We start from the raw sequence: 25,396 nt of genomic DNA, 5'->3' as shown, positions 1-25,396 counted from the left end.
CGGGGATGTGTTTTGGAGCTGGGAGGAGTGAAAGTGGCATTGGGGCAGGGGTGCAGGCAGCAGTGGAGGACGCTGCAGCCAGAAGAGCCAGGTGTGAGCAGCCTTGAGGCCGGCTCCTGTGCAAGGGGCACAGCGAGTATCTGCAGACACTGCTTTTGGACACAGGGACACAGCCCCCCACCTCCAGGGGTGCACAGCCCACGCTGGGGGTGTCACTCATCCCAGCGACCATGTGTCTCCCTGACACCTGCCAGCCTGCCCTGCTCTGCAGGCCCTGCCCAAGGAACAGCCGCGCTGCGGGCGATGCTCCTTGTTGCTCACGCGTGGGGGGCGCAGGGCTCAGCCGTGCCCGCCTTTGCCCCACTCGCGGCAGCGAGACCGCGCCCCCGCCGCGCCCGCCAGGCGGCGCCGTAGTGCCCCTCGCGCTTCGCCCCGCCCCTCCGCTCGCCCCGCCCCTGCGCTCGCCCCTCCCCTCCGTTCGCCCCGCCCCTCCGCTCGCCCCGCTCCTCAGCTCGCCCCGCCCCTCCGCTCGCCCCGCCCCGCGCCTTCACGGCTCCCCGTGCGCAGGCGCGGGTGGCGCGGTCGGCGCGGTCAGCTGAGCCGGCTGTCACGTGACGGCGCGGCCCGAGCGAGCGGGCCCGGCCGGGACTGCGCGGCGTGGGGCGGCAGCGAGGTGCGGGACCGGGAGCGGGACCGGGAGCGGGAGCAGGGGTGCGGGAGGGGGCTGGCAGCCCGCAGGGGTGCGCGGGGTCCCGAGGGTGCTGGCAGCCGCTGTGGGCGCTCGGGGGTCCAGAGCTGACAGCCGGTGTGGGCGCTCGGGGGTGCAGAGCTGGCAGCCCGTGTGGGTGCTCAATGGAGCCTGGGCGTGCTGACAGGACTCGGGGGTGCAGGGGTTCGCTGGCAGCGCTTGGACATGGCTGGGTGTGTAGGGGAGCGCTCAGAGCTGGGGGGTGCTGGCAGCTTGTGTGGGTGCGCAGAGGTCCCTGGGGGTGCTGGCATCAGGCGTGGGTGCTCAGGGGTGCAGAAGCATGCTGGCAGCCCGCATGGGTGCTCAGGGGAGCTTGGGGGTGCTGGTAGCCCGTTTACATGGCCGTGTGTGTGGGCAGAGCTTCTGTGGGTGCAGCGGGGTGCTGGTAGCTTGCAGGGGTGCCCAGAGGTCCCTGAGGGTCCTGGCAGCCTGCAGCAGTGCTTTAGAGTGCCCAGAGCCCGCGTGGATCTATGGGTCTGCCTAGACCCTGCATGGGCACCCAGGGGTGCTGGTGGTGCCCTGTGGGGGTGCTGGCAGCCTGCAGGGTTCTCCTTGGACTGTCTGGGGGGGCACAGCACCCGTGGTATGCACGCGCTGTGAGGTGCTAGTAAGGCTGCAGGGTGCTGTGTGGTGAGCTGGAGGGTGCAGGGAGCCCTGCGCTCTGTGGGGTGCAGCCGCGCTGCTGTGGGGGGGCTCAGCGTGGAGGGGAGGGGGGCAGCCCAGCATGGCTGGGGCGGGAGCTGCGGGGACTGGGGGGGTTTCTGCCGAGCAGCCTCCCTGTGGGGAGAAGCTGGGCTGGGGGGACCAGGCCGTGCTGTGAAGCACTAGAAAGGTGAGTCTGGGGGTGACTCTGGGGCTGCAGGAGTACTGGGTGACACAGGGACCAAAGGACCGATGCTGTGGGGACACAGCTGGTGTGGCTGTCGTGTCTGGGAGGTGCTGTGGGCACAGCAGCCTGGGGATGGGGCTTGGCCGCAGCCTCCCTGTGGGCAGGGGAGTGGGGCAAGGCGGGAGGGGGATCTGGCAGCGCCGGCTCTCCCTGTGTCATGCTGGGACGGGTGACAAGCAGCGCTGTGGAAATAAAGGATTCAACACGCGTCGTGGGGAACAGCAGTGAGTTTTGCTGTGCAACCCGCTTTTCCAGAAGATTTCGTGTTGCCTGTTCTGCACACAGGCCCCGCTCGGCTGGGGAGAGCTGTCAGGGTCAGCAGCAAGTTGCATCTTGCTCTTGACTTCTGGCGTGGGGTTGTCACTCTAAGGGACAGTTTGCTGTCACTCCCACACCCAGCTTTCCTGGGTGCTTCACTCACCACAGTGAAATTACTCGTGTGTGCAGGGGTGGAAACAAATGCACATGAAAGTGATGAGGAGTTGGGTTTAAAGTAGAAAATGAATGAGACTGTTCTTGTCTTTGCAGGGACAAAGCAATGATGTAGTGGTGTTTTGCTTTTGTTTGAAATATTAATTGTGTGGATGAGACAAGTTTTGCAGCTGCTTCTTGTTGATTGTGGGGGAGCTGAGCACTCGCTCCCTGCTGCTATGCAACCTTTAATCCAGACGCGAAGAAGGCAAGTCACGATGAATGCATTTCCCTGGCTCTTCAAAGTAAAAAGCAGCTGGGGCAGGGAAGAAAAAAACAAAATAATGGAGAGCAATCAGACAGACCGATGTAACTGTGTTGTGTTTTATCTGGAGGCTATTGCTGTTGGGTACTTCAGATAAAGTGCAGGCTGTCTTTGGGGAGGGGTGTCTGTGCCTGACCCCTCCCTGGCAGCCCCTCTGCCTCTGTCCTTGGCAAGCCCTGGTGCTTGGCAAAGCCTCCCGAGTCTCTCCCCTGTCCTTCGGGCACCCATGACAAATAGCTTCTAACGCTTTCCTTGTGTAAACTCATGCTGCCGCTCTTCCCGTTCCCTGCCTCACTGCATCGCCCTGCCCGTGGCAGAGCCGGTTCAGGCTATGATTACGTGGCCCGGTTGCGAGGGAAGAGGCTGGGCAGGAGTGATGGATGTACTGCCTTCAGCTCCTGAATGCCCGGCTGCATCCCGGCTTGCCCGGCCTGGGCTCCCCGCTGCTCTGGAGGCTGGTGTTGTGTAGGACAGACCGGCGCTGCTTTCTGCTGCCGGCGTTGCCTGGTGCCACAGGAAATAAAGCAGCGTCGTTGCGGCTTGAGTAACTGCTCCCGAGCGACCAGGATCTGGAGTAAGCATCCAGAGTTGAGCAAAGTCCCTTGCTCCCTACTTCCCTTCTGGTTGCGAGGCTGGACCGTTCAAGTGATTGCAGCTTTTGGCTTTTTTTTGCAAGTAACAGCCAGGTTTGCAGAGTAGGGTGATGGGGAAGGTGGATGCCTGGGGGTCTGGGGATGGAGCAGGATCTGAGCAGCCTGGGCAGAGCGTTCCCTGCACAGACTAACGTTTAGGTCTGTGCCAGGGTCACTCGTGTGACCCGACAGGAGCCGTCTAGCAGGAGACATTTCTCTGCTGCTTGCACTCCCCACCAGTGCTGGAATGGGGAAAACTGGGACTGCTGGGGTGCAGGTGATGCCTGGGGCGGTGATGCCCTGGAGGAGCCCCGGGGCAGGGACCGAATCACCAGGCTGTTTGGCAAGAGGCTGGCAGATAATTTCCCTGTCCCCGTTGCTCCATCCAGCAGGCACCTGGGGTGCTGGGTGCAGCCACGGAACTGGAGGAAGCAAAGGCATTTTTTTGGGAGGGGAGCAGCAGGATGTGCAGAACCTGCAGGAGCTTTTTAGGGCATGTGTGCGAATTAACCCAGCCAAGTGCTTTCCAGCCGAAGGCGGGAGGATTGTGTCCTTGGGGAGGGCTTGTGCTGGTGCTCCTGGCTTGCCGGACCCTGCTGGGGTTTTCGCTGGACCAAGAGCTCCAGTTTGTGCAGGTGCCTTATCCTGGGAAGCCCCATAGTCCTGCAGGAACCTCTGCAGCTCTGAAAACCTTTGGTTGGGTGGTTTACTGTCAGCCTATTCTCTTGCCTGATCGAGCATAATCAATTTTTTTTTTGATAAAAAGTCTTCAATTTTTCTTTTTTTTTTTTTTAAAGAGAAGTTGGGAAACTTTCCCTTCCCTGGCAAGAGCAACCCATTCCCTTGCAGGAAACTGTGTGCAGGTTAAAAGCAGTTGCTCTTTCATGACTGTTCTCTTGACAGCCCGAGTCCTGGGTGCCAGGGCTGGGGACAGACTGCCAGCATGTCCCTCACTGCCCCTGCTGCCACACTCAGCATCCTTAGAGCAGGTCCCTTGCCTGATGCTAAGTGGGTCACATCCTGACTCTGCCTGCAGGATCCTGAACCTGGGTGTGCCCGAGCTGGGGTCATGAACCTGGGGGAAGAGCTGTTGGGAACATACTGCGCACCTTTGACCTTGGGACATGCCAGCCGTGGTTGCCTGGGCGGGAGCGTGTTGCTGTATAAAAGCCCCGGAGCAGACCTTGCTCTGGTAGTACGAGCTGGTCTCTCTGCACAATGGCTGACCCCAGGGAGCCCGAGAAGGGGGGTGTTGAGCTGAGCACCCCTAATGCGGCTCCCTCCACAGAGACCATGTCCACGCGGCGCCTGCGCAGCGAGGACTACAACGACTACAGCTCCACGGATGTCACGCCGGAGGGGAGCCCGCCTGGTGGCATCAACGGCTTTGCACACCCTGAGTCCTACCAGCGCTTCGGGGAGACCAACGGGACAACGTGAGTGATGCTTCCCTCCCTCCCAGGCTGGCCAGGAGGTAATGGGGGCTCCCTGCTGCCTGCCAACTTTCCTGGAGGATGCTGGAGCTGTGGTTTTATGGGGTGGTGAGGGCAGAGCTGTGGTCCTGCGTCCGTGGGGTGCTGGCACCAAGCGGGCAGCTGCCCCAGGGTCATTCTCTGCTCTCCAGTGAAGCTGGGCTTGCTGGCAGGGGGCAGTGTTTGGTGCTTTTCCCAATATTCCTCCACTTCAGCTAGGTTCAAGAGGGAGCTGTGATGAGCAAGCAGCATGTCCAGCTTCAGAGGATACCTGGGCATGTTGCAGCCATGCCCTGAGGGTTTCCTTGTGCTTCCTTCCAGGTGGGGAGTGGATGCTGTCTCTGCCCCAGGGAGACCCGTCCCTTAATCTCAGAGACTTCCCTGTTGTGCGGCCCCTTGGTGCTGAGCTGCACTAGCACTGGGTTTTGCCTCAAAGCCAGTTCTGCAAATACCCACCCAAAATCTGTTGTTTGTGTCTTTGCCTTCAGTCCTTCCTTGGTCCCACTGAGCTGAGCTGGGCTCAGGGGACAGAATCCAGATCTCCTTGTGTGTTTCCCACAGCAGCTCAGAATTGCTGGACCCTGAGCAGGATGAGCCAAGGGCTGAGACTGTACATGGTCTGGGTGCAGGTATCTGCCGACGGTCATCTCTGCATCTTCTGTCCCTCAGGTGGTACCAGACCCTGATCCATCTGCTGAAGGGGAATGTGGGCACGGGGCTGCTGGGTCTGCCTCTGGCTGTGAAGAACGCCGGCATCCTGGTAAGGCAGCTCTGGGCCCCGCTGTGTGGGAGCTTGTGGGGCAGAGTGACCTCAGGGTGCTGTGCAGCTCGTGTGGCCCGTGTGAGGGCTTGAGTCCCTGCTGAGATGCCTCTTGGTGCTTGGTGGCTTGTGAGCTTTTGCACCTGTACTCTGTGGCTCACCTTGTTTGCTGCCAAGACTGTGTTTGCTGCTGTTGCATTGTGCTGGCTGGTCATGAGGAGCTCAGCGTGTGAGTTGGGGCTGTGGTTTCCTCTGCTGGTGTCAGGCAGGGTGCTGGATCTGTGGCTCTGCACCCAGCTGGGTGTTAACTCCCCGGCCCCTGCAGCATCAGCATCTTTCTCCCAAAACGCTCCACTTGGGTGGCATCTGCTTGCCCTGGTCTTGTGGGTGGCAGGTTCAGCAGGACCTTCACCTTGGTTTGTGCCCGATGGTCCATGCTGTGCAGGCTGTTGTGCCTCCTGGGGGTCCTACGAGCACAGCGCACACATAACGAACCCTGTTCGTCAGTGGTTAATGCCAGTGGCAGGAGATGGCGATGGGGTTTCCATGGGCTGGCCCAGCCTTGTGGCGCTGGTGGTGTGGAGATCAGTGGCTGTGATGCAGCTTTGCTGCCTGAGGGCTGAGGTCACACTTGGAGGTCAAACAGCAGCCACTGTCACATCTCCCCACTGCTTCTGTCCTGATGCTCAGCTCCTCGCGGTCTGTATCATATCCCAGCGACTGCTGTCTGTGTGAGAGGTGCGGGCACCTCGCTGCTCTGCTCCGGGCTTCCGCACCCAGCAATGCAGTGTTCCTATTGCTCAGATTGAAAAATAAAAAGAATTTAAAAAGAAAACTTCCTTCCTTTGTCCAAACCATGACCTCTTCATCACCTGTATAATAGCAATGTGCAAGACACTTTGAAAAACAACCCTGGAAGCGCTTTGCTATGCCCAGCCTGCCCCAACTTGCTTCTTTTGCACCATTCCAGCCAAGCTCGTGGCTCTCTGTGGGGTTACTCGGTCCTGAGGGGCTGGTTCCCGGGAGCAGCACCCGTGCTCCAGTTCAGCCTCCGGCCGTGTTTTGGCTCACGGAGCCCATGGGATTTTTTCTGGAAGAAAACCCCACGGTGCAGCTCTGCCTCTGGCCATCAGAGTGCAGCCTTCCCCCTCTCTTCCCCTGCAGCTGGGTCCTCTGAGCCTGCTGGTGATGGGAGTCGTGGCTGTGCACTGCATGGGTATCCTGGTGAAATGTGCCCATCACTTCTGCTACAGGTAAGGAGCGACTCCCCTTCTCAGCACTGCTGCTCCTACAACTCCTCCATCATTCCCGACAAGCCCTGTTGTTTTTCTGAAGCCTCCCAACAGCAAGTTGCCCATGTCAAAGCCTCGGTCAGGAAGTACTTCTGGGCTTTTTCACAAGAACAGTTTTCCCATTAATGCCATTGTTTGCCTTGGGAGCCAGCAGACAGGGCTGACATGTCATCCCTTTTCTTGCTCTTCTCCGAACAGGTTCCAGAAGCAGTTTGTGGACTACGGGGATGCCGTGATGTACGGGCTGGAGTCGACTCCCAGCGCGTGTCTGCGGACACATGCTGTTTGGGGAAGGTACCTGTTGCCTCCTCTGGCCAGGGAACTTGTCTTTAAGCCCAGCACGTGCTGCAGCTGGGACAGAAGAGCCCACTGGTCTCTGAGCTGTGTTGGCAGATGGGCACAAGTGACATAAAATGTTATTTGGCTCACCTACCTTGAGTGCTCGATGTCCTCCGGGGGATAACATTGAGGTCTTTGACCCAGTTCTGTCCTGAGCCAGATGTAGCTTGTACTAAAGGGAGAAGTCAGTCTCTGCAGTGTAAGAAAAGGGTGAATAACGTGTTCCAGTGCTGGCCCATCTCGTTAGACACTGAGCATGTCTAATGGTGCCTCCCAGGGATGCTGCCGGATGTCCTACATCACACAGATGTTGCACACAGATCACATTGTACATCAGATGCTGGGAAAATCAACCTACTCGTGTGTGTGGGGAGCGTTGTCTCCAGCTGTGACAATTCAGCAGCAGATTGGAGATGTTAAATTTTCCTTCTGAGTGTCTTCTTGAGACTGACCCTGTGGAGGGGATGGGAGGGGGAGATCGGAGAGCCTGAAGTCTGTGAGGTTAGATGGAGATGTGGTCTTTCCTGAGCATCGAAGAGAAGCAATCTCAGCGTGCTCTGACCTGCACATCCCAGCCCATGGGGAGAGCAGCATCCATGCAGTGTTTGATTGCAGCCGTCAAGCAACCCAAGTGGGCTCTTATTTCTGTATGGCCTGGCTAACAAATGTGTTTTTTTTTTCTTTTCTAGGCGTGTAGTGGGACTTTTCCTGATCGTCACTCAGTTGGGTTTCTGCTGCGTGTACTTTGTCTTTCTGGCTGACAATCTGAAACAGGTCAGACTTATTCCCTCCTTTGTGAGCAACGGGAAGGTGAGAATGGGTGTGGAGGCGTTTGGGTCACAGCTCTGTTCTCCACCAAAGGTCCACTTCCCATAGCTGATGCTGCTCAGGAAGGTACTGCTCCTCTGCCCAAGGATTTTGAAGGATTTGTTTTCCTGTTCAAACAGGGCAGGTTTGTCTGAGAATCCCCGTGAGTTTGCTCCATGTGCAGAGGTGCTGAGCCGTCCATGTCACCCAGGGGAATTGGGGACCATTCCTGGTTGGGAAAGGAACACGATGAAAGCAGGGGGACTGTGTCTTTGATGTCCTTCCACCTCAGTTAATTGGTTTATTGATGCTCTGTGTTAGATGGCCATGTCATAGAATCCCAGGTTGGAGGGGACCACAAAGATCATATGATCCAACCTTTCTTGGCAAAACCACAGCCTAGACAAGCTGGCCCAGCCCCATGTCCAGCTGAATCTTAAAAGGGTCCAATGTTGGGGAATCCACCAGTTCACTGGGGAGATTATTCCAATGGCTGATTGTTCTCATAGTGAAAAATTTCCCTCTTGTGTCCAATTGGAATCTCCCTGGGAGTAACTTGTACCCACTGCCCCTCGTCTTTTCCGTATGACTCCTTGTAAGAGGGGAGTCTCTATCGTCTTTGTAGCCACCCTTTAAATACTGGAACAGGGTAACCTCTCTGCTCCCTTTCTTAGACCTGTTTGCATTCCAGTTTCTTGCCTCATCTTGTGGCTCTGGGGCTTAATTACATCTTTAGAGAAAGAGTTTCCTTCTGCCAGGCGTTGGGAGGAAATAAACAGAAACTCTGACCTGCTTGGCTGGCTCCCACGCTGTCAGAAACTGGGAATAACAAGTCCCTGTTCCCAGCCTCACCAGCTCAGTGCCTCGCTCAGCCTCGTTCCCCTGTGTGCTCGTGCAGCAGCGCTCCGGTCGCTACCAGTGTGGCCGTGACCTTCCCCAGCCCTGCCCTGACACCCGTCAGCTTCAGAGGGGGTTCCCGGGGGTCTGACAGTGGGTGGCAGAGGATGGATGGGCTCTGCCTCTGCTCCGGGAGCAGCAGCGAGAAGATTCCCCTCGTGCTGCCCCATGGGGTGGCCGGGAGGAATAGATGGGTGAACATGGGTGATTTGTCACCAGCAGCTTTGAGAACAGGAGTGAGGTGTGTGTGTGCAGGGCCGGGCTGCTCGTGCTCCCCACAAACGCCCCTTGCTGCCCTTCCAATTGGGCTTCTTTCTGCTCAGCCCCTCGCAGCAGACACTGAAGGCTGGCTCAAACCATGAGGGAAATTTGCACAACCTTGCAAATCTGACCCATTTTTAGGGTTTCCCATAGCTGAGAAATCCCTTGGCTTCAGTTTTGGAATTTTTTTGGGTAGGGAGAGGGGAGTGTTGCTTGTTCCTTTTTGTGGTGGGGTGTAGCGTGTTAGATGGGAAGTGACGGTGCAGGTGGGACCTTGGGCAAGATGCTGCTGTGCTGGGCAGAGCTTTGGTTTGGAAAACGGCTTTGGGGAAGCTGTGGAGAGGCAGGGCAGACCGGAGCTCAAGCAGCACTTCTCTGTGGGTGCATGGTGGCTCTGCACATCCCATGGGGGATGCTGATTTGTGCAGAAGCTCTTTATCATCTCCTCTGGGGCAGGGCTTGCTTGGGAGCAGTTTGAATTAGTTTTCAGGCAGCACTTTGCAGTGGCCAGATGGCACCTCCACCCAAACCAGCTTGGTGGTGGTTGTATTGGTGATCCATAGCATGATCGCACTCCTGGGAGGGATGGCTCAGCCTCCAGATCTCCTCATGTGGAAACAGGGCACTGAGCAGCTGAAGGGGTGCGTGACGTTGGGTGCAACGTGGTGCAGCAGGAGGGAAAGGACCTTTGAGAAAATATCCCTTAATGCTTCTTTCCTTTCTTCTCAACTGGCCATGTGGGCAGCGCAGACCAAGCTCTGCCCTCAGTGCGCTTGGCTGCTGGGTTCACATGCCCAGCGAGCCTGAGCTTGGGCAGGTTTTGCTGTCTGGGCTCAGATGCTGTAGCTGGTCCCAGCTCTTCTCCTTGCAAGGTAGCAGGGATTTGCTTCAAAACTACCTGAAAACCCATGTTGCTTTGATTTTATTCAACCAGCTGTGTGCGAATGTGAGCTGATGGGGCAGGAGTCTGACCTGTGGGTGCTCTGCCAAGATTGATGGCTCTCAGACCTGCATGATGCGGTTCGTCAGGTGTTCCTGTGCTTCCCCAGGTCGTATCTGCAGCAAATGGGACCACCAATGACTGCAACTCAAACAGGACAGTGGCCATGACCCCTACCATGGACTCTCGGCTCTACATGCTTTCCCTGCTGCCTTTTGTGGTGCTGCTCACATTCATCCAGAACCTCAAGGTCCTGTCCATCTTCTCAATGCTGGCCAACGTGGCCATGCTTGGCAGTCTTATTGTGATCTACCAGTACATCGTCAGGGTACGTGTGTACAGCTCCCCTCCATCGCTTCTGTGATGTCCCATGCTTTGGCAGGTGGGGGAGCTCGGTGGTGGGATGTCTGCAGGCTGTGGGGTGCTGCTCTCTCCCCTGGGCACAGTGCTTAACCTCTCCTCCGCAGGGCTTTCTCTGCGATGTGGGGCTGCGACAGGGAGCGGTGGGAGTGGGCCAAGTCCTCCCTGTCCTCCCCACATCTGAACTCTGTGCGGGCTTTTTTCCAGGACATTCCCAATCCCAGTGACCTGCCTCTAGCAGCAGCCTGGAAGACCTACCCTCTCTTTTTTGGCACCGCGATCTTTGCTTTCGAAGGCATCGGGGTGGTAAGTTGGCGTGTGGCAGCAGGGCTGCTTGCACGGGAGGCTCAGCCCGTGCTTGGGCTTGTTGCAGCACCTGCTCTGCGCTGCAGCTGTGTTTGCAGATGAACTTCTCTGACAGTAGCCCAAATTCTGGATGATGCTGTTAGCTTTAGCCTCCAGGCTATCTCCTGGGTCAAACCCTGTTCCTTCCATCTGAGCCTGGAGGAGAACATGCTCCAAACCTCAGGTTGCTGCTTTGAAGGTGGCCGCATCTGGCAGTAGATCGGGATCTGCTGGGAATCGCACTGGCAGCCGCCTTCGGCTCAGCTGCCTGACCTGTGGACTGAGTCTTGTTATCAGGCTGGATCCTGAAGCTGCCTAAGTGGGAAGCCAGAAGACATTATCAAAAAAAATGTGATCCGTTTTTCCCCCTCTGTCTCTGCAAAGGCGCTGAGGTCTCTCTTGGGCAGCCACGTGGCCCCAGCCTGCTGTGGGGCTGGATTTGCATGTGCCTCTCATACAAGATGCTGTAAATAGGCTGTCTGTGTCTGTGGAAAAAAGCTGTGTGGGTGGGTGGAGAGCTTAATGGCTCCGTAAGATGTTGTGGGTTGTTTCCGGGAGCTCCCTTCAAAGGAGCAAAAAATGTTTTCATCTCTTAATATGAGCTGGCTGTGGAAGCACAGGGTGGGAGAGGGCCAAATCCATTACAAGAGGAGCATTTACTGAATGCTGTGCCCAGGGCAGAGGGCTCTTGTTGACAGTGAGGCACAAATCCTCTCTTCCTCACGTGCCTTGGAGGTGGAGAAGCAAATAAAAGCTTTTCTGGTCCTGCCTCCTCACCAGCTCTGCCACTGTGTCTCTTCTTTAAATCCCCACCACCCAAGGACAGCTATAAAAATGTTTGCTGAAGTCCTATATTTGAAAGCAAATGTTAGTAGTATAGATGTGAAGGACTTGCCTCTGTCCTTCCTTTTGTTTTTATTGTCCTGCCTGGTTGAAATCTGTCTGAACAAACTCGGTAAGAGGGGAGAAAGTGTTTGGTCTTTCTGGGGCCTGATGGGGAAAACAAGACGACGTGACATGGTGGACCTGGCCCAGTGGGCATGGCTGTGCTGTTTTGGGGTGCAGAGTGTAATGCAGATGGCATCGCCCCGAGACACCAGGCACCTGTGGGCACAGCTCCTGCCAAAGGGAGGGAGCAGGTCCCTCCGTTAAGGCGAGGACATAGGTGACCTTGCTGGGGACCTGCCATGCCAAGCGTGAAGGTCTCAAGTGGGAGCACAGAAATCAGATCTCCCCTACAGAGGTCCATGTGTGACCATCCTGTCCCCTGGCATGGGGGGACTGTGCTTGGCCATGGGGCTGAGGGGTATAGAGGCACAGGGGCAACGTGCTGCTCTGTCATCATCCTTTCCTCCTCTCCCAGGTGCTGCCTCTGGAAAACAAGATGAAGAACCCCCGGCAGTTCCCAGTCATCCTCTACGTGGGGATGACCATTGTCACCATCTTGTACATCAGCCTGGGTGTCCTGGGGTACCTGCGCTTCGGGGCGGACATTCAGGCCAGCGTAACGCTCAACCTGCCCAACTGCTGGTGAGTCCCTGTGGGGAGTGGAGGGGCTGGGGGGTGAGGGAGGATAGTCCCAGCCAGAGAGGCAGGAGAGGGGACAGTGGGGGATGTCACTCCTTAGGAGAACTGATCTGGGTGAGCTTGCGGAAGGATGAACCGTGCCGTAGCCAAACTGTCCAAAGGAGCTGGTTAAGGGTTGTCTGATGTATGGGGTGGTGAGGCTCATTGTTGTGGTGTCTGAGCTTGGTCTTAGCTCTACAGCTCAGGCTGCTTCCTCGGGGTCCCTGGTGGTCCCTGCCTGGGTAGGTGCAGCTCCTGGCTTTTTCTTGGTGTCTTTTTGGGTGCTAAGCAGCACTGTAGCTGCCAGATATTGAACACAAACCCCGTGGGGCCATATCAGAAGGTCATCAAACAGTGCAAAACCAGCTTCTCTTCCCCAGATGTAGCACATGGAAAACTAACCCAAAGCTGGGATCTCCCAGAGGGGCTGAGATGTGACGTCTCCACACGTGGGCTGCGTTCCTTGTTTGCAGCCCTGGAGCTTGAACTCCCACTCCTGGGCTCCGTGTTGTGCCTGGACACGGCTCAGCTCGAGCCCAGGCTTTGCCTGAGAGTGCTGGTGCCGTGAGGAAACCCCTTGCTTCCCATGGGGGCTGAGCTCTGCAGCTCCCCAAACCTGTCTGTCCTCCTCTGGGATCTGGCAAGGCCTCCTGAGGTGCTCGGGTCGCTGGCTGGAGCCCTGCGGAGACACGCGCGGCCCGGCCCTGGACCTGCTTCCCTGGAGGGGTTATTTCTCCTCTTGCCAGGGCTAGCGGCTGTTGCAGGAGCTGGCTGGGCTGCGTGCTGATCTGTACTGGGGGCGACTGGTTGCTCAGTGTCACGGCTCCATATTCACCCTGGAGGAGAAATTCAAGTGTTTTCTCTTGCCTTTGGGAGAAGAAGTGTGGAACACACAGATATTGAGAACAAATGCCTTTTCCAGCTTGCTCCACTTGGAATTATTTGAGAAAATCCTGAAAAAACCCCCCCGTGTCTTGCTTGTTATGACATGCTGCTTTGAAGTGTTTGCGTGGCAGGAGATGGTGCTGACAGGCAAGGAGCAGTTTCACAGCAGCATCTCTGGCGCCTGGGTGCAGAGTTGGGGCTGAGCGCTGGCTTTGATGCCACAGGGCTTCTCGGAAAACTGTCCTGTGGCAACAGAGTTTCTCTGGGTTTGCCTAAGAGCACTCTGGAGTTCAATGGTTTCTCTTTGATGTCTCTGCTGTCTTGAAATCCTGCAAGAGACCAGAGCGAGAATTGGAGCCAGGGGTGCCTGTCCCCCTCCCCAGCCCATCCTGTCTGCTCTTCGCAGCTGCCTATCGCAGTGCAGCGTGACTTGCTGCCCCTTCCCCACTGTTGAAGTGGATTCAGGCAAGACTCAAATTTTGAGTCAGTGGTGGGTTTCCACATGCTGACCTTGTAGAGCTGTGCAGCTGGGGCTCTCGAGAAAGCAAGGATTTTAAAAAAATAGAGCCCGTTTTTGCTTTAATTATTGCTGTGTGGGTTTCTTTGAAGAGAGCATGGACTTTCGTGCTGGATCTGTGTAGTGACTGAACTGCTGGACGTTGGTGTGGCAGAAGGTCCTGCTCCTGCCGAGAGCCTTGTCGCTTGCAGGGGCTGGGAGCTCTGCCGGGTCCCTGCTCGCAGTGAGGAGGGACGGGGCCAGAGGAAAAACGGGCTTGTGTTGCAGGGAGATCTGAATCCCACTGTGCCAAGCACAGTAGGCGTGAATCCTGTCCGCTCAGCAAGCTGAAGGGAGGTGTGGAGGGGATGAAATGCTGCTGCTGTTTCTGAAGGTGGGAAGCAGGTCAGATCCAGGTCTTGGGCTCTGCAGGGCATCAGGTCATGCCGCAGCCTGTAGTGATGTCTGCTGACCTGTAATGCTGCCCTGGGGGGTTCCATGGCAAATCTCAGCTTTGTTTGCTGTAAAGGATGACACTTACATCCCTTGGAAGAAGGTGATGGGATTTGTGTGACTTGATAAGCTACAGAAAGATCCTGTTTCCAATGCACATCCATGCTTTCTGTCAAAGTACTTTTCTGAACAAAACTGTTGGGTTTTTCAGATAGGGAGGAGAGAATAGCCCTTTGGCAGCAGTGCTGGGGAAGCCTGCGTGTGCTGTGGTCCCTGTGACTCAGCACACAAAGCACTTCGATGTTTGTGCATGTTTCTTCCTGGAAGAACATTTGATGTGGGCTATAAATATTGGACTTGGAAATGGTTTATCTAAGGTAAGGGCTAGGATACTTGGGCTAAAGTCTTGACTGCTGCATTCCCACGCATTAAACTGTAGGTGATGGGTGGAGACTTGCTCTCGAAATGAGTGTTTTGCCCATTCTGCTTTGCTTGCGGGTTTTCTCTCCAGCAGTAAAAAGTTGGGCTGTAGGAGCTGGTCATAAGTGCTGTGGGTGAGAAGTCATGGGGTTTGCCTGCAGCATGGGAGACAAGGCGAGGATTGTGGTGGAGATGCCACATCATGCCTTGGCTGTAGCCATGGCCCGGAGGTCTCTAGAACAGATTTGATGAACGTGTTGGGAATCGTTGAGTTACAGGATGACTAAGGACTTCTCCAGCCTCATTTCTCTGTGACCGCAGCTTCCTCTAATGAGGAGTGTGTCAGTTCCCAGTGCCCAGGTCTAACCACGACTTCCGAAATACTGCTCTGCTGTGCAGAAATCCCTCTTTGCATCCTCAGAAGGGTTACTTCACCCCACCTTCTCGAGAGTGAAGAAATGCTCTAGTGAGGGGGAAGATGTTTGGTTGCGTATGGCCGGTTGGAGGTAGGTAATGACAGAGCTTACGGTCAAAGGAAGGTGTGCCATTTCTTGCAGCTTGTTGGGATGGCCTGACGTGGCTCTCTGGGTTAAGGACGTGGTCACTGTGGTTGGCAGAGCAGGACCCTGCGTGGACCCATGTTTTCTGTGGGTCAAGTCTAGCGCTTGAGACCTTCCTCTTGTTGATGTTTAAAATGCCCTTTGAGCTTGTTATCCTGGTTCCTGACCTGTACAGGATTGGTACCCAACCTCATTCTGTACCTTGTTTAATAACATCTCTTAATTATGGGCTGCCTCGAAGCACTTTATAGCTTTACAGCATCACTTAACTGAAAAAACAATTATGAGATATGCAGGCTGTGGGACAGGTGGCTCAAGGCTACTGTGCACATGAGTCACGTGTGGCTGAGTGGGCACACTCTGGACTCTGGTAGCTTTCTCTTTAGTTTGCCTGTGGAATCACAGGGTGATTTGGGTTGGAGAGGGCATCTCGAGATCGTCAGGTCCACCTACCTGCTCAAAGCAGGCCCAGCTTAAATTTTGAATTATCGGTAAGGAGGTAGGTTCCCCACCTCTGCAGATGTTTGTTCTGGTGCTTAACTACACTTTAGGGATGCAGCCCTGTCCCGGTGTCCCTGGTTCTTCTGTGCAGCTCTGGGAAGGACCTCTGTCTTCTCCATGCTCTCCTATCAGGTAGCTGAAGACAGCAATAACATCCCCATTAACCTTCTCTTCGTGCTGAATGAGCCCAGGTCTCGCAGCCTCTCCTCGCATGTCATGTGCTCCAGCCCCAACAGCCTCTACTCAACTTGCTCTGCTAGGTCAGTGTCTGTCGTGTCCTGGGAGTCTCCAGACTGGACACAAGACACAAGATGTAGCTTCACAAGCCCCAAACCAATGGAGTAATCCCTACCCTTAACCCGCTGGCTACGTTTTTGCTAACACAGCCCAATATGTGATTGACCTTAATCACTGCACAGTCCTACTGCGGGCTCATGTTCAGTTGCTGCCCACCAACACCTCTAGGTCCTGTTTTCCTGGCCAGTCAGGAAACTGGGCTCCAGCCCTTCCCGCCTGCAGGGTTTTGTGTTTGCATTTGAACTTTGCCCGTGGCACCATGTTGGTTAGGTCCTGCTCCAAGGTGCGTCAGCCATTCCCTCCAGTTTGGTCTTCTTGTGAACTTGCTCTGGGTCACTGAGAGCTCATCCAGGCCACCCATGAGGATATTTCCAGGATGGAAAAATCCCCGCTGGCTGTTCACCCTATCCAATATGCACCTGGAAATGGATACCAGGAGAACTTAGGTCATAGTTTTCTGGAGATCGAGGTAAGGCTGATTAGCCTGTAGCTTCTCTCATCCTTCTTGAAGGTGGACATGACACTTGCTTCTTCACAGGCAGTGGGACCTCTCTCTGATCACGCTGCTCTTTTAAAGATGAGGAAGTGGCTTCAGGCTGATGTTTGCCATAACCTCAAATACATCTGATCTGATCCCGTGGACTTGCATAACATCCCATTTGCTTAGGTGATCCCCAGCTCCATCCCCTGCGACTGTGGGAAACATTTGACTCCACCAGACTTTGCTATTAGTGTTCAGAGTTGTCTTGCCTATGAATATTTGGACTTCTCTGGTTTGGGATTTTTGTCATAGCAGCTGGATGCTGAGAGCCAAGATACAGAAGGACCCTGTCTTGGGCCCAAAGAAGGTAAAGGAGTATCAGGAGGAGCTCGACACCTTTTTCAGCTTGGATCCACTACATATTTACTCAAGTGGTGTGGCCAGGACCCGTGTTTCCTGCTTGGTCAGCATGTCCTGAGTTGGGGACCAGATAGAGACCATGTGTGATGTAACTAGATATCACTCCTCTTTTAAAGAAGCTTTTTCTGCTGCCGGGTTGCTGCGGGCAGAGATAAGGCCGGGAGGTGGCTTTTTCGCCACCTGTGACAGGCTCTGTCCTGCACCCCCCTGCATCGCTGTGGGATCTGGGACGTGCTGAGGTCTGACTCGGGGTGAGCCTTGGGTGCTGTTTGCAGCCTGGCTGCACCCGCCTTCCCCCTGCGCAGCCCAGACTGCTCGTTTAACTGTCACTGCCTCAAACATGTATTATGCAGCATTCCAAAAATAGCTGCTCTTTTTCGTTTCATGGAGGAGGTTCAGTTGCAGGTGGTGGTGGTGACATTTGCTTTGTAAGCCCAGACTTATCCCAGCAGTGCTGTCCTCTTCCCCCTCCTCAGAAGCCAAGCAGTAATCGCAATCTGTGAAATATTAATGGCTGCAGTTGATAAGCCTCTTTGAAGATATTCTTCATCTCCTATTTTAAGACAGAGAATAAAATCCAGCTGGTTACAAATAGGAGAAAAGGAGGTGCTTTCTTTCCTTCAGCTCAGAGACTGGATTTTGTTGGTGAAGGTGAGGGGTCTCTGGGGATGGGTGATGGAGGCAACTTCATTCTGGGTCACTGGCCAAAAGTCAGGATTGCAGCTCTTGGCAGTACCAGTGCTAGTGGGGGTATCTGGGTGGTGTCTGTAGGACAATCATGAAGGCCACCCTGTGTCACTGCAGACCTTGCAGAGTCCAGCCTGGTCAAGTGGAGAGGGTGGTATGGAGCCTGTATCTATACATAAGGGAGCAGGGTACGTGGAAGACGTGTTACTTTGTGCAGCCAAGGGCAGTGTGGCACACGTGAGCATCTAGAAATGCAGGCAGATGTCTTAACTTGTTGAGGAGCAAGTTAAGCTCCTGTCCCTTGACTAAGGACACCTCAGCTTTCCCTGTGCCTTTGGATGAGTTAGGAGCAGGACAGTGGTTTGTCATTTTTGTTTGTTTTTCAAGTAGCTCTCAATATCTGTGCCCACAAGTTTTGCCAAGGGGAAGCAGCACTTGAGAGGCTGCTGGCCCAACTCCTGGCCTGATGATACCTTACACAAAGCCAAGACTAAGGCCTCTGAATAGGTGTGGGGGCATTGTTGCTGCAGCTTGGAGGATGCGCTGTCTCCTTGCTGTCTCTTGTCCAGGAAAGGTCTCTGTGCATTGAATGCATCAGCCTAATTTTCCAGCAGAGCGTTCAGGAGAGGCGATCACTGGCACACAAAAGTCCTTCTTGGCAGAGCCTTCCCCTTCTACTTTCTGTTGTTGCTGCCGTGGGGGCTGGAGCAAGACCGTGTCCCACTGGGTCTCCTCCTTCTCGTTTGCAGGCTGTACCAAGCTGTCAAGCTGCTCTTCTCCATTGGGATTTTCTTCACGTACGCTGTGCAGTTCTACGTGCCCGCCGAGATCATCATCCCTCCCCTCATCACCCGGGTGTCGGAGCGCTGGGGCTGGCTGGTCAACCTGTTCCTCAGAGTGGCCCTGGTTGGCGTGACCTGTGAGTAGAAAGCAGCTTGTCCGAGTTCCCCTAAGAGAATGTGGCATCTCCTTCCCACCGCAGGCTGGTGGTGCTGAGAGCCTTTGCCCATTGCCTTGCCACGTCAGGCCTGGCTACTGAAGCCAGGGCAGTGGGGAGTCTCCTGGAGCCCTGTTTTCCATAGGCAGCGTGCGGCTGGGCTCCTCGTGCCTGTGTGACACAGACATGGCTGCAAAGGGGTCACTGACTGTGAGGGATGGGTGTGCTTGTGTACATACATTCATGGCAGTGTATAGCACAGCAGAAGATAACTGAGAATGGTGCATGAGCCATAACAAAGCCTTGGCGTGCCTGCGGCCACAGGGCAGGTCTGATTGGGTCAGCCCCAAGTGGTCCCTTTCCCTTGATGGTGTCTGCTGCCTGCAGTGAGGTTCTGGTGGAGCAGGATGCCAGGTTAGAGCCTGGTGGAGCAAATCAGGTGCAGGAGTATCAGATTTTGGCTGACTTTTATTCCTGAAGTCTAGATCCTTGCTGTTGTCAGCACAGCTGAGATGCTTGACTGAGCTCCCAGGCGTCATGTGCTGAAAAAGAGCTTTTCTCCATGGCTTGATGCTGCTGATACACCAGAGTTGAGCATCAGGGACCTGGCCCCGCATCCCAGCTGGGTTTTGTTTGGGCTTGAGAGGAGCGTGGTGCTAACTGGAGGGTGGTGGAGCTGGCTGAGAACAGGGCGCTGCCAGTTCCTGGGCTGTCAGTAATGGTGAGTCAGAAATGCTGCGTTAACGGAGGTGGGCAAAGCCCCATCTCCTCTGTGCTGAATTCCTGAAACACATTCTGCCCCAACGCCCACAGCTGGAGGGATGGTGCAGGGATCACAGAATCCCAGACTAGTTGGGGTTGGAAGGGACCTCTGGAGATCATCCAGTCCAACCCACCTGCTAAAGCGGGTTCACCAGAGCAGATCACACAGGAATGTGTCCAGATGGGTTTGAATGTCTCCAGAGAAGGAGACTCCACAACCTCTCTGGGCAGCCTGTTCCAGGGCTCTGGCACCTCAAAGGAAAGACGTTTCTCCTCATATTCAGATGGAACCTCCTGTGCTCCAGTCTGTGCCCATTGCCCCTCATCCTGTCGCTGGGCCCCACTGGAAGGAGTCTGGTCCCATCTTCTTGACACCCACCCTTGAGATATTTGTAAACATTGATAAGATCCCCTCTCAGCCTTCTCCAGGCTGAACAGACCCAGCTCTCTCATGAAGTCCTGCTGTGCTGGACCACCCTGGTGCTGGTAGTTGAGCTTGGAGCCTGCCCATGGGATGGGAACCTCTGCTGGAGGGTGTTGGGCTGTGCCTGGCCAGGGAAGCGAAGGCGTGGAGTGACAGAATGGCTTTAGACACTGGCAGTGGCCGTTTCGGGGTAGGGAGGCAGTGGAAGTGTTGGTGGAAGGGCGCTGGTTCCCTTGTACCTCCTCCCCTCCCCTTTTCCTGTAGGTCTCTCTGGCTGCTGGTGAGGATAAAAGCAACTGGGGGGGTTGCATGAATATTCATTGGATGATTGTGTGACCACAGAGCAAGCCTGCATCATGGCTTTGGCTTCCAAAGAGAGGATGCAATTTGGTGTATGGGTGCCTTTTATGGGTGTCTTTTAAGCTTAGACTTCAAAACCAGCACAGTTAAAACCCCTTTGAATTAATACCTGCGGAAAGCAGGACCGTTGCCCCTGGAGGCTGAGGACTGCAGCTGGTGCTTCAGCCCTGCTTGTTTTAGCGAGGGGTTAATAATTTGTTTACTCTGAGTCCAAAGAGCGGTATGGGGTGGGCTGAGGATGCTGTTGGCGGTTGGCTTCTCTGCTCTCCCCACAGGCTGCCGGAGCAGGGATGCTGCTCACAGCAGACACCTGGCAGAGTGCTCCTTTGCTTCTGTGCAGGGCTGGGAACTGGGATAAACTTCCTTCAGGTCAGCTTCATGGGGACTTTCGCTGCTGTTCCCCATGGTGGTGGGATGGTTCGTCTCTAGGCTTATCCTTAACAGCAGGGCTGGAGTGGTGGTGTTGTGCAGGAGCATCTCCTCTTTGTGTCTTTGCATGCTGTCAGTCTCCCAAGCCTTTCATCTCCTGCAGTGCTGCAGGTGATCTTTGGCTCAGGGAGGCTCCACCAACCTCTCTTGCCTGTAGCTGATTGCTGAGGAATGAACAAATCCCTCTGGAAAGGAGCCCCAAGATGTCCCTTTTCAACTGAGTCTGTAGCTGACACAGTTCTAGGTGTCTCTTGTTTCTAAGCAGAGCTTTCAAAGCAATAATCCAGTTTATTTCTCTTGATCACTTTGATTAAGCGCTGAGGTCTGCTTTAATTGCTGAGGATGCTCTTCTGTAGTACAAAGCCTTGGTTGCCTTTTCCTCAGGCTTCATTTGAACAAAAAGCAGCAGCGATGCTGTCGAGTGCCAAGAGTGCTGCGGATGGGGAACTTGCTTGGTGTGTGACTGTGCTGAGGGGCACCGCTCCTGGTTGTAAAACAGGACCTAGATGATCCCTTATTTTAAATCTGCTCCCCAAACACTGACACTGCGGTGCCCAGGGGTGGTGGTGGCCGTGGGCTGATTGGAAGGAGGACGCACCATCCCTCCATCCTCCCCTGGTCCCGAGCAGGAGAAGGGGGAGCAGGAATATGCTGGAATTTGCAGCTGCTAAGTGTGAGCTGTCAGAGGTCTCCCAGGGGGATTTTCCTTGGCTGCAGTTTTTACCTCACAAATGTTTTCCCCTGGGCTGTGCTGTAGGCGCTCTGCTGCTGGAGCAGCTCTAAACACACGCAAACCACAGGGATTTATTTGGAGTGGGGGGAGATGGCTTTTTGCCTCCTGTTTTATGGGGTTTCTGAGGCTTTGAGGCTCCCCAGGTGTGGGGAGCAGGAGTGCTGGTTCTCTCGGGGTTGCCAGCAGCCGATCTTCTGCCAGCGGCATCTGTTTGCTGGGGCACCCATCCTGCTCAGCCCCAGAGCTTGCTGTGGTGGTGCCCGGGGCAACAAAAAGGGTTTGGTCTGCATGCTGCACTTCATTAAATCAATGCAATGGCTTAATTGCTTGTTGGGGAGGAGTTGCTGGGAAATGTGCAGCCACATCTTCAAAGCTCTTGTGTCAGGGAGAAGGGCACAGGAATGATTCAGGCAGATGGAGTCCTTGCGGTGGGTTTTTGCTTGCTTTGACTTGGGGAGGGTCTCTGCCATTTGGGAGCCAGCTGCACTGACGTTGTGTCCGCTCCTTCTCCAGGCGTGCTGGCCATCCTCATCCCACGCCTGGACATCGTCATCTCGCTGGTGGGCTCCGTCAGCAGCAGCGCCCTGGCTCTCATCTTCCCCCCGCTGCTGGAGATCGCCACCTACTCTGCAGAAGGCCTGCACCCCCTTGTCATCGCCAAGGACATCACAATCAGCCTCTTTGGCTTCGTGGGTTTCGTGGTGGGGACGTACGAGGCGCTGGTGGAGCTGGCTGCACCCGCCGCCACCATTGTGAATGGCACCAGTGCCATGGTGCAGTGACGGTGCTCCTGCCCCGTCGGCCCCTCCGGGCACCGTGCTGGGGGCACACGGGCACTGCTGATCCCCTGGGGACAGTCTCCCCTCTCCCCTTGGGAAATGTGGTGGGTTTGGTCTGCGAGAGGACAGGGCTGCCCAACGCTGTGGCCACCCATCTGCAGCAGGGTCCTGGGCTGCGCTGTGGCTGGGGAGGTGGGATCTGGGGCAGTGCCTTCCCTGGGGGCTTTTTGGGCAGGTGATACAGCCAGACAGCACCTATGTAAATAGTCACTTTGAGAGTTGAAGGCTCCTGGGGATGTACATTTTGATTTTTTTTTTTTTTTTAAATCCCAACCTTTCTCTATTTCCCTTGTCCCTTCAGTCAGGGCAGGAAACAGGGACTGCTCTTTTTTGTGCCAGTTTTTTCTTTCCCCCCTCAGCACTTTATTTTTACAGCAACAGAGAAACCTCAGCTCAGGTTGGGGAGCATGCAGCTGCCTCCTCACCCCGGCCCTGCGGGGATGGCTGATGGAGCCCGAGGTATGGAGCATCCTGGGACCCTCCTGCTCTCCTGCGGTGGGATCCCTAGACATGGGCATTGGCTCCTGCCGTGCTCCAGATCTGTTTCCAGACACCTCGGGAGCTGAGCTGGGCACCAGGCACAGCACCTCCCTGGCCTGGGAGGGTTTGCTGAACTCTGGCCCATGCTTTCAGTAGTGACACTTTTCCCCATCCAGCACACACACCTAATGTCTGGCTTTTGGAAATGTTAGGATCCGATGCACGTGGAGAGCAAATGGGCTCTGCTGTAATGAGGGTCTGAGCCAGACACCCTTGGCTGGGAGCATCTCCCTGCGTGGGATGGGGTGTCCCCAGGGGTCACCACGTGCTGCCTGCACACCACAAAAACGCATCACTTTGTTTACAGCATCCGAGCTGGCCTGGCACACTCCAGCTGTGTCTGCAGGCCATTACTGAATGTCAAATCACACACAAAACTCCCATAATGTGTGGGGTTTTGTTTTGCTGGTGTGTTTGTTTTTTTTTTTCCCCCCCTTTCTCTCCTGATCCCACCCCCTCCCTGCTGGCATCCTCTGCCTCTGCCCCAGCTCTGAAGCCCCTGGTAGGAGGCAGCTTCTCTCTGTGTTCCTGTTGCTTCTAGCTGTGTGGCTGGTGCATGCTTGGAGGGGGGACAGTCCCCACCATGCTGCTGCTTCCCCTCTTCTCGGTGAGCCCAGCTTCCCCTCTGGAGGGTTCCCTTGCATTTCACAAAATCACAGAGTGGTTGGGGTTGGAAGGGACCTCTGGAGATCATCCAGTCCAACCCACCTGCTAAAGCAGGGTCACCAGAGCAGATCACACAGGAATGTGTCCGGATGGATTTGTATGTCTCCAAAGAAGGAGACTCCACAACCTCTCTGGACATCCTGTTCCAGGGCTCTGCCAGCAGTTTTTTGTTTGTTTTAAGAGGGCAAATGCATCTTCCATGGGATGCCTTTTCCTAGCGGTGTGAAAGCCACCCCTCTGCAACCCCCATCTGGGCTGAACTCCTCCCTGTTCACACAGCATCTCCCAAACACCAGCAGCATGGTGGGTCCCTCTGGAAAGCTGTTATCCCTGCATCCCACCACAGCCTTTTCTTCATAGAGGTGGGCAAAGGCTGGTGGTGGTGGTGGGAAAGGAGTGTGAACATAGCGCTGGTGGGCTATGTTCTGTCTTTGATGGAGGATGGGTGATGCTTGGGGTTTTTGGTGTTTGACCCACTTCTGGGAGGAGAAGGCTGTGCAGAGTGGTGTCCGTGCAGCCTGCCTCCTCGATGAGTGGTGTTTCAGTGTCTTGCACTGTGTCCCCTTTGCTGGCTCTGCTTTGGGTGCCCCATACCAGTACATGGACCCATGGCCAGGTGTGGGGTAGGTTTGTGCCGTGGCACCGCTCCTTTCCAGCCCCTCGTCTGCTTGCTGTGTCTCTTGGGGCTCACCTCATCTCCTCCAAGTCTGTGCTGGTGAAGGTTTCGTTGTGCTCCAGCATCGCTTGGTCATGAGCAGAGCAAAGCTTTAGCTCAAATCATCCACCTGGAGGGCACTGTGGGCATAGAGAGCAAACTGTGGGATCCGGGAGGGGGGCTCCAGGGGATGCCATGGACGGGAAACGTGCAATATTCACATCCATCACTGTGTGCTGACCCTGGCGTGGCCCTTGCGGTTGGGTTTGACAGCAGAAATGTCACCCTTGGCAGAAGAAGGCATGCTGTGAGGAGCAGGGGATGTCTGGTACGTGCTCCCAGATCGGTCGGTACCCCCTGAGACGGCTGGCTGCATTTTGGGGGACAGCTGTGTGCCAGGGCATGTCGCCAGCCCAGCACTGGGCATCAGTGGGTTTGATGGCAGGGCTCTTAGCACCCAAACTCGCTTTACAATCAGTGGTGAAGACCTCATTTCCAAGGACACTGGGATATCACAGTAGCATTAAATGTTTTTTGCAGTTCTTCACTTTTATTGGGGTGAGCAGGAGGTGTTTAGAGATGAGGCCAGGTGTGCTGTTGGGGCACACGGTGTGAGGGGCTCTGCTGAGCCAGAAGGACCTGACACAGGACCCGACAGACTTGAAAACTTGACACTTCTATACCATAGGCTGCTCTGTAACCAAGGAAATTATGTAAAGATAGAAATTATTAATGTATATGTCTTGTGCCTATGGATATTGTCAGTGCATAGCATGTGTAGCTGCCCAGTGGAAGAGCTGGCGCTGCACCTCAATCACATTATCTTACTTTAATCAATAAATATCATCTGTTTTTTACGTGAAAACACTCTGGGGTGTGAGATGGGGACTTCTCTTCCATGAGGCAGGTGTAAAACTACCTGGCAGTGCCCCAGCCAGGTGTGCAGCAGTGCTGGGGGTCTCCTAGGTGGACCCTGCTGTGCCGGGCTGGATGGGGCAGTGATGTGGCATTAATGTCAGTGGATGTGCTATAATTTTGGGGACTTGTCTGTTTGTTTGTTTTTACCTCCTCTCTTTTTTCCTTTTTTTGAAAATACAACCCAGTAACAAGGGCTTGGGGAGGTGAGGACACCCATGCGACAGCAGGAGCCCTGGAGCCCGGCAGGTGCCCAGGGTCAGACCCTGTGCTTTTCCCAGCCCCATTGCAGTACATGAGACTCCTCCCTCTGCTGAGGGTTTAAAATAAAAGTGTTTCAGCTTTGCTACTCTGAAAATTATCATTTTTCCTTCAGAATGCACTTGTGCAGGTAGGTTGTGGGCAGAGCCTTTATGGGCTGGCTGGGCTTGTCTGTCCTCTCTGCCCCACCAAAGCTGTACCTTGGCTTCTTGGCTGTGTCCAGGGACCCAGCAGCCTGATTTATACTGAAAGTGGGCCTGCAGCTGAAAAAAAGAGCCTGACATGTGGATGGTGGCAGCATGGTGGATGCTGAGATGCTGCTGATCCACCTGAGGGTTCAGAGGAGACGGCTGTGTGCCAGGCCAGCATGGCCACAGCTCTGCTTATCCTCACGCTGCTGAATAATTCCTGCCATTGCGGTGTGTCGTTAGTGGAGCTGTTTGGAAAATCAGGGCTTAAGTTAATTGCTTGGAGCTGTGGCAGAAATGTCTCCTTAAAGTTCTGGGGCTGATGGGGAGTTTGGTCCCCGGAGGGGGATCCCAGGTGACCCAAACCCCAGGGTGGGAGGAGTGGCTGAGCACAGGCGAGCAAAGGCAAAAACTGGGGTTTATGAGCAGGAAACAGGCAGAGC

At 55.2% G+C, this 25,396-nt stretch overlaps 1 protein-coding gene across 1 annotated transcript; it reads left to right on the top strand.

The window, feature by feature from the left end:
- Positions 1-616: 616 nt before the first annotated feature.
- Positions 617-24,806, top strand: LOC135993812 (proton-coupled amino acid transporter 1-like). The gene is made up of 11 exons (XM_065643911.1): positions 617-673; positions 4,294-4,441; positions 5,147-5,237; positions 6,402-6,490; positions 6,728-6,823; positions 7,558-7,642; positions 9,883-10,101; positions 10,341-10,439; positions 11,842-12,008; positions 17,994-18,163; positions 21,403-24,806. Exons 2-11 carry the CDS (start codon positions 4,299-4,301, stop codon positions 21,669-21,671), a joined length of 1,428 nt encoding a protein of 475 aa, XP_065499983.1. The 5' UTR covers positions 617-673; positions 4,294-4,298; the 3' UTR covers positions 21,672-24,806.
- Positions 24,807-25,396: the final 590 nt, after the last annotated feature.

Source organism: Caloenas nicobarica, chromosome 13 (genome assembly GCF_036013445.1).
Source record: "Caloenas nicobarica isolate bCalNic1 chromosome 13, bCalNic1.hap1, whole genome shotgun sequence".
Classification (NCBI taxonomy): Eukaryota; Metazoa; Chordata; class Aves; order Columbiformes; family Columbidae; genus Caloenas; species Caloenas nicobarica.
This window is presented reverse-complemented; position numbering and strand designations above follow the sequence as displayed.

Coding starts and splice junctions, on each gene's coding strand:
- LOC135993812 (XM_065643911.1), top strand. CDS start 4,299: ATGTCCACGCGGCGCCTGCGCAGCGAGGACTACAACGACTACAGCTCC. Junction 5,238..6,401: donor TGAAGAACGCCGGCATCCTG/GTAAGGCAGCTC, acceptor CTTCCCCTGCAG/CTGGGTCCTCTGAGCCTGCT. Junction 18,164..21,402: donor GGCCCTGGTTGGCGTGACCT/GTGAGTAGAAAG, acceptor CTCCTTCTCCAG/GCGTGCTGGCCATCCTCATC.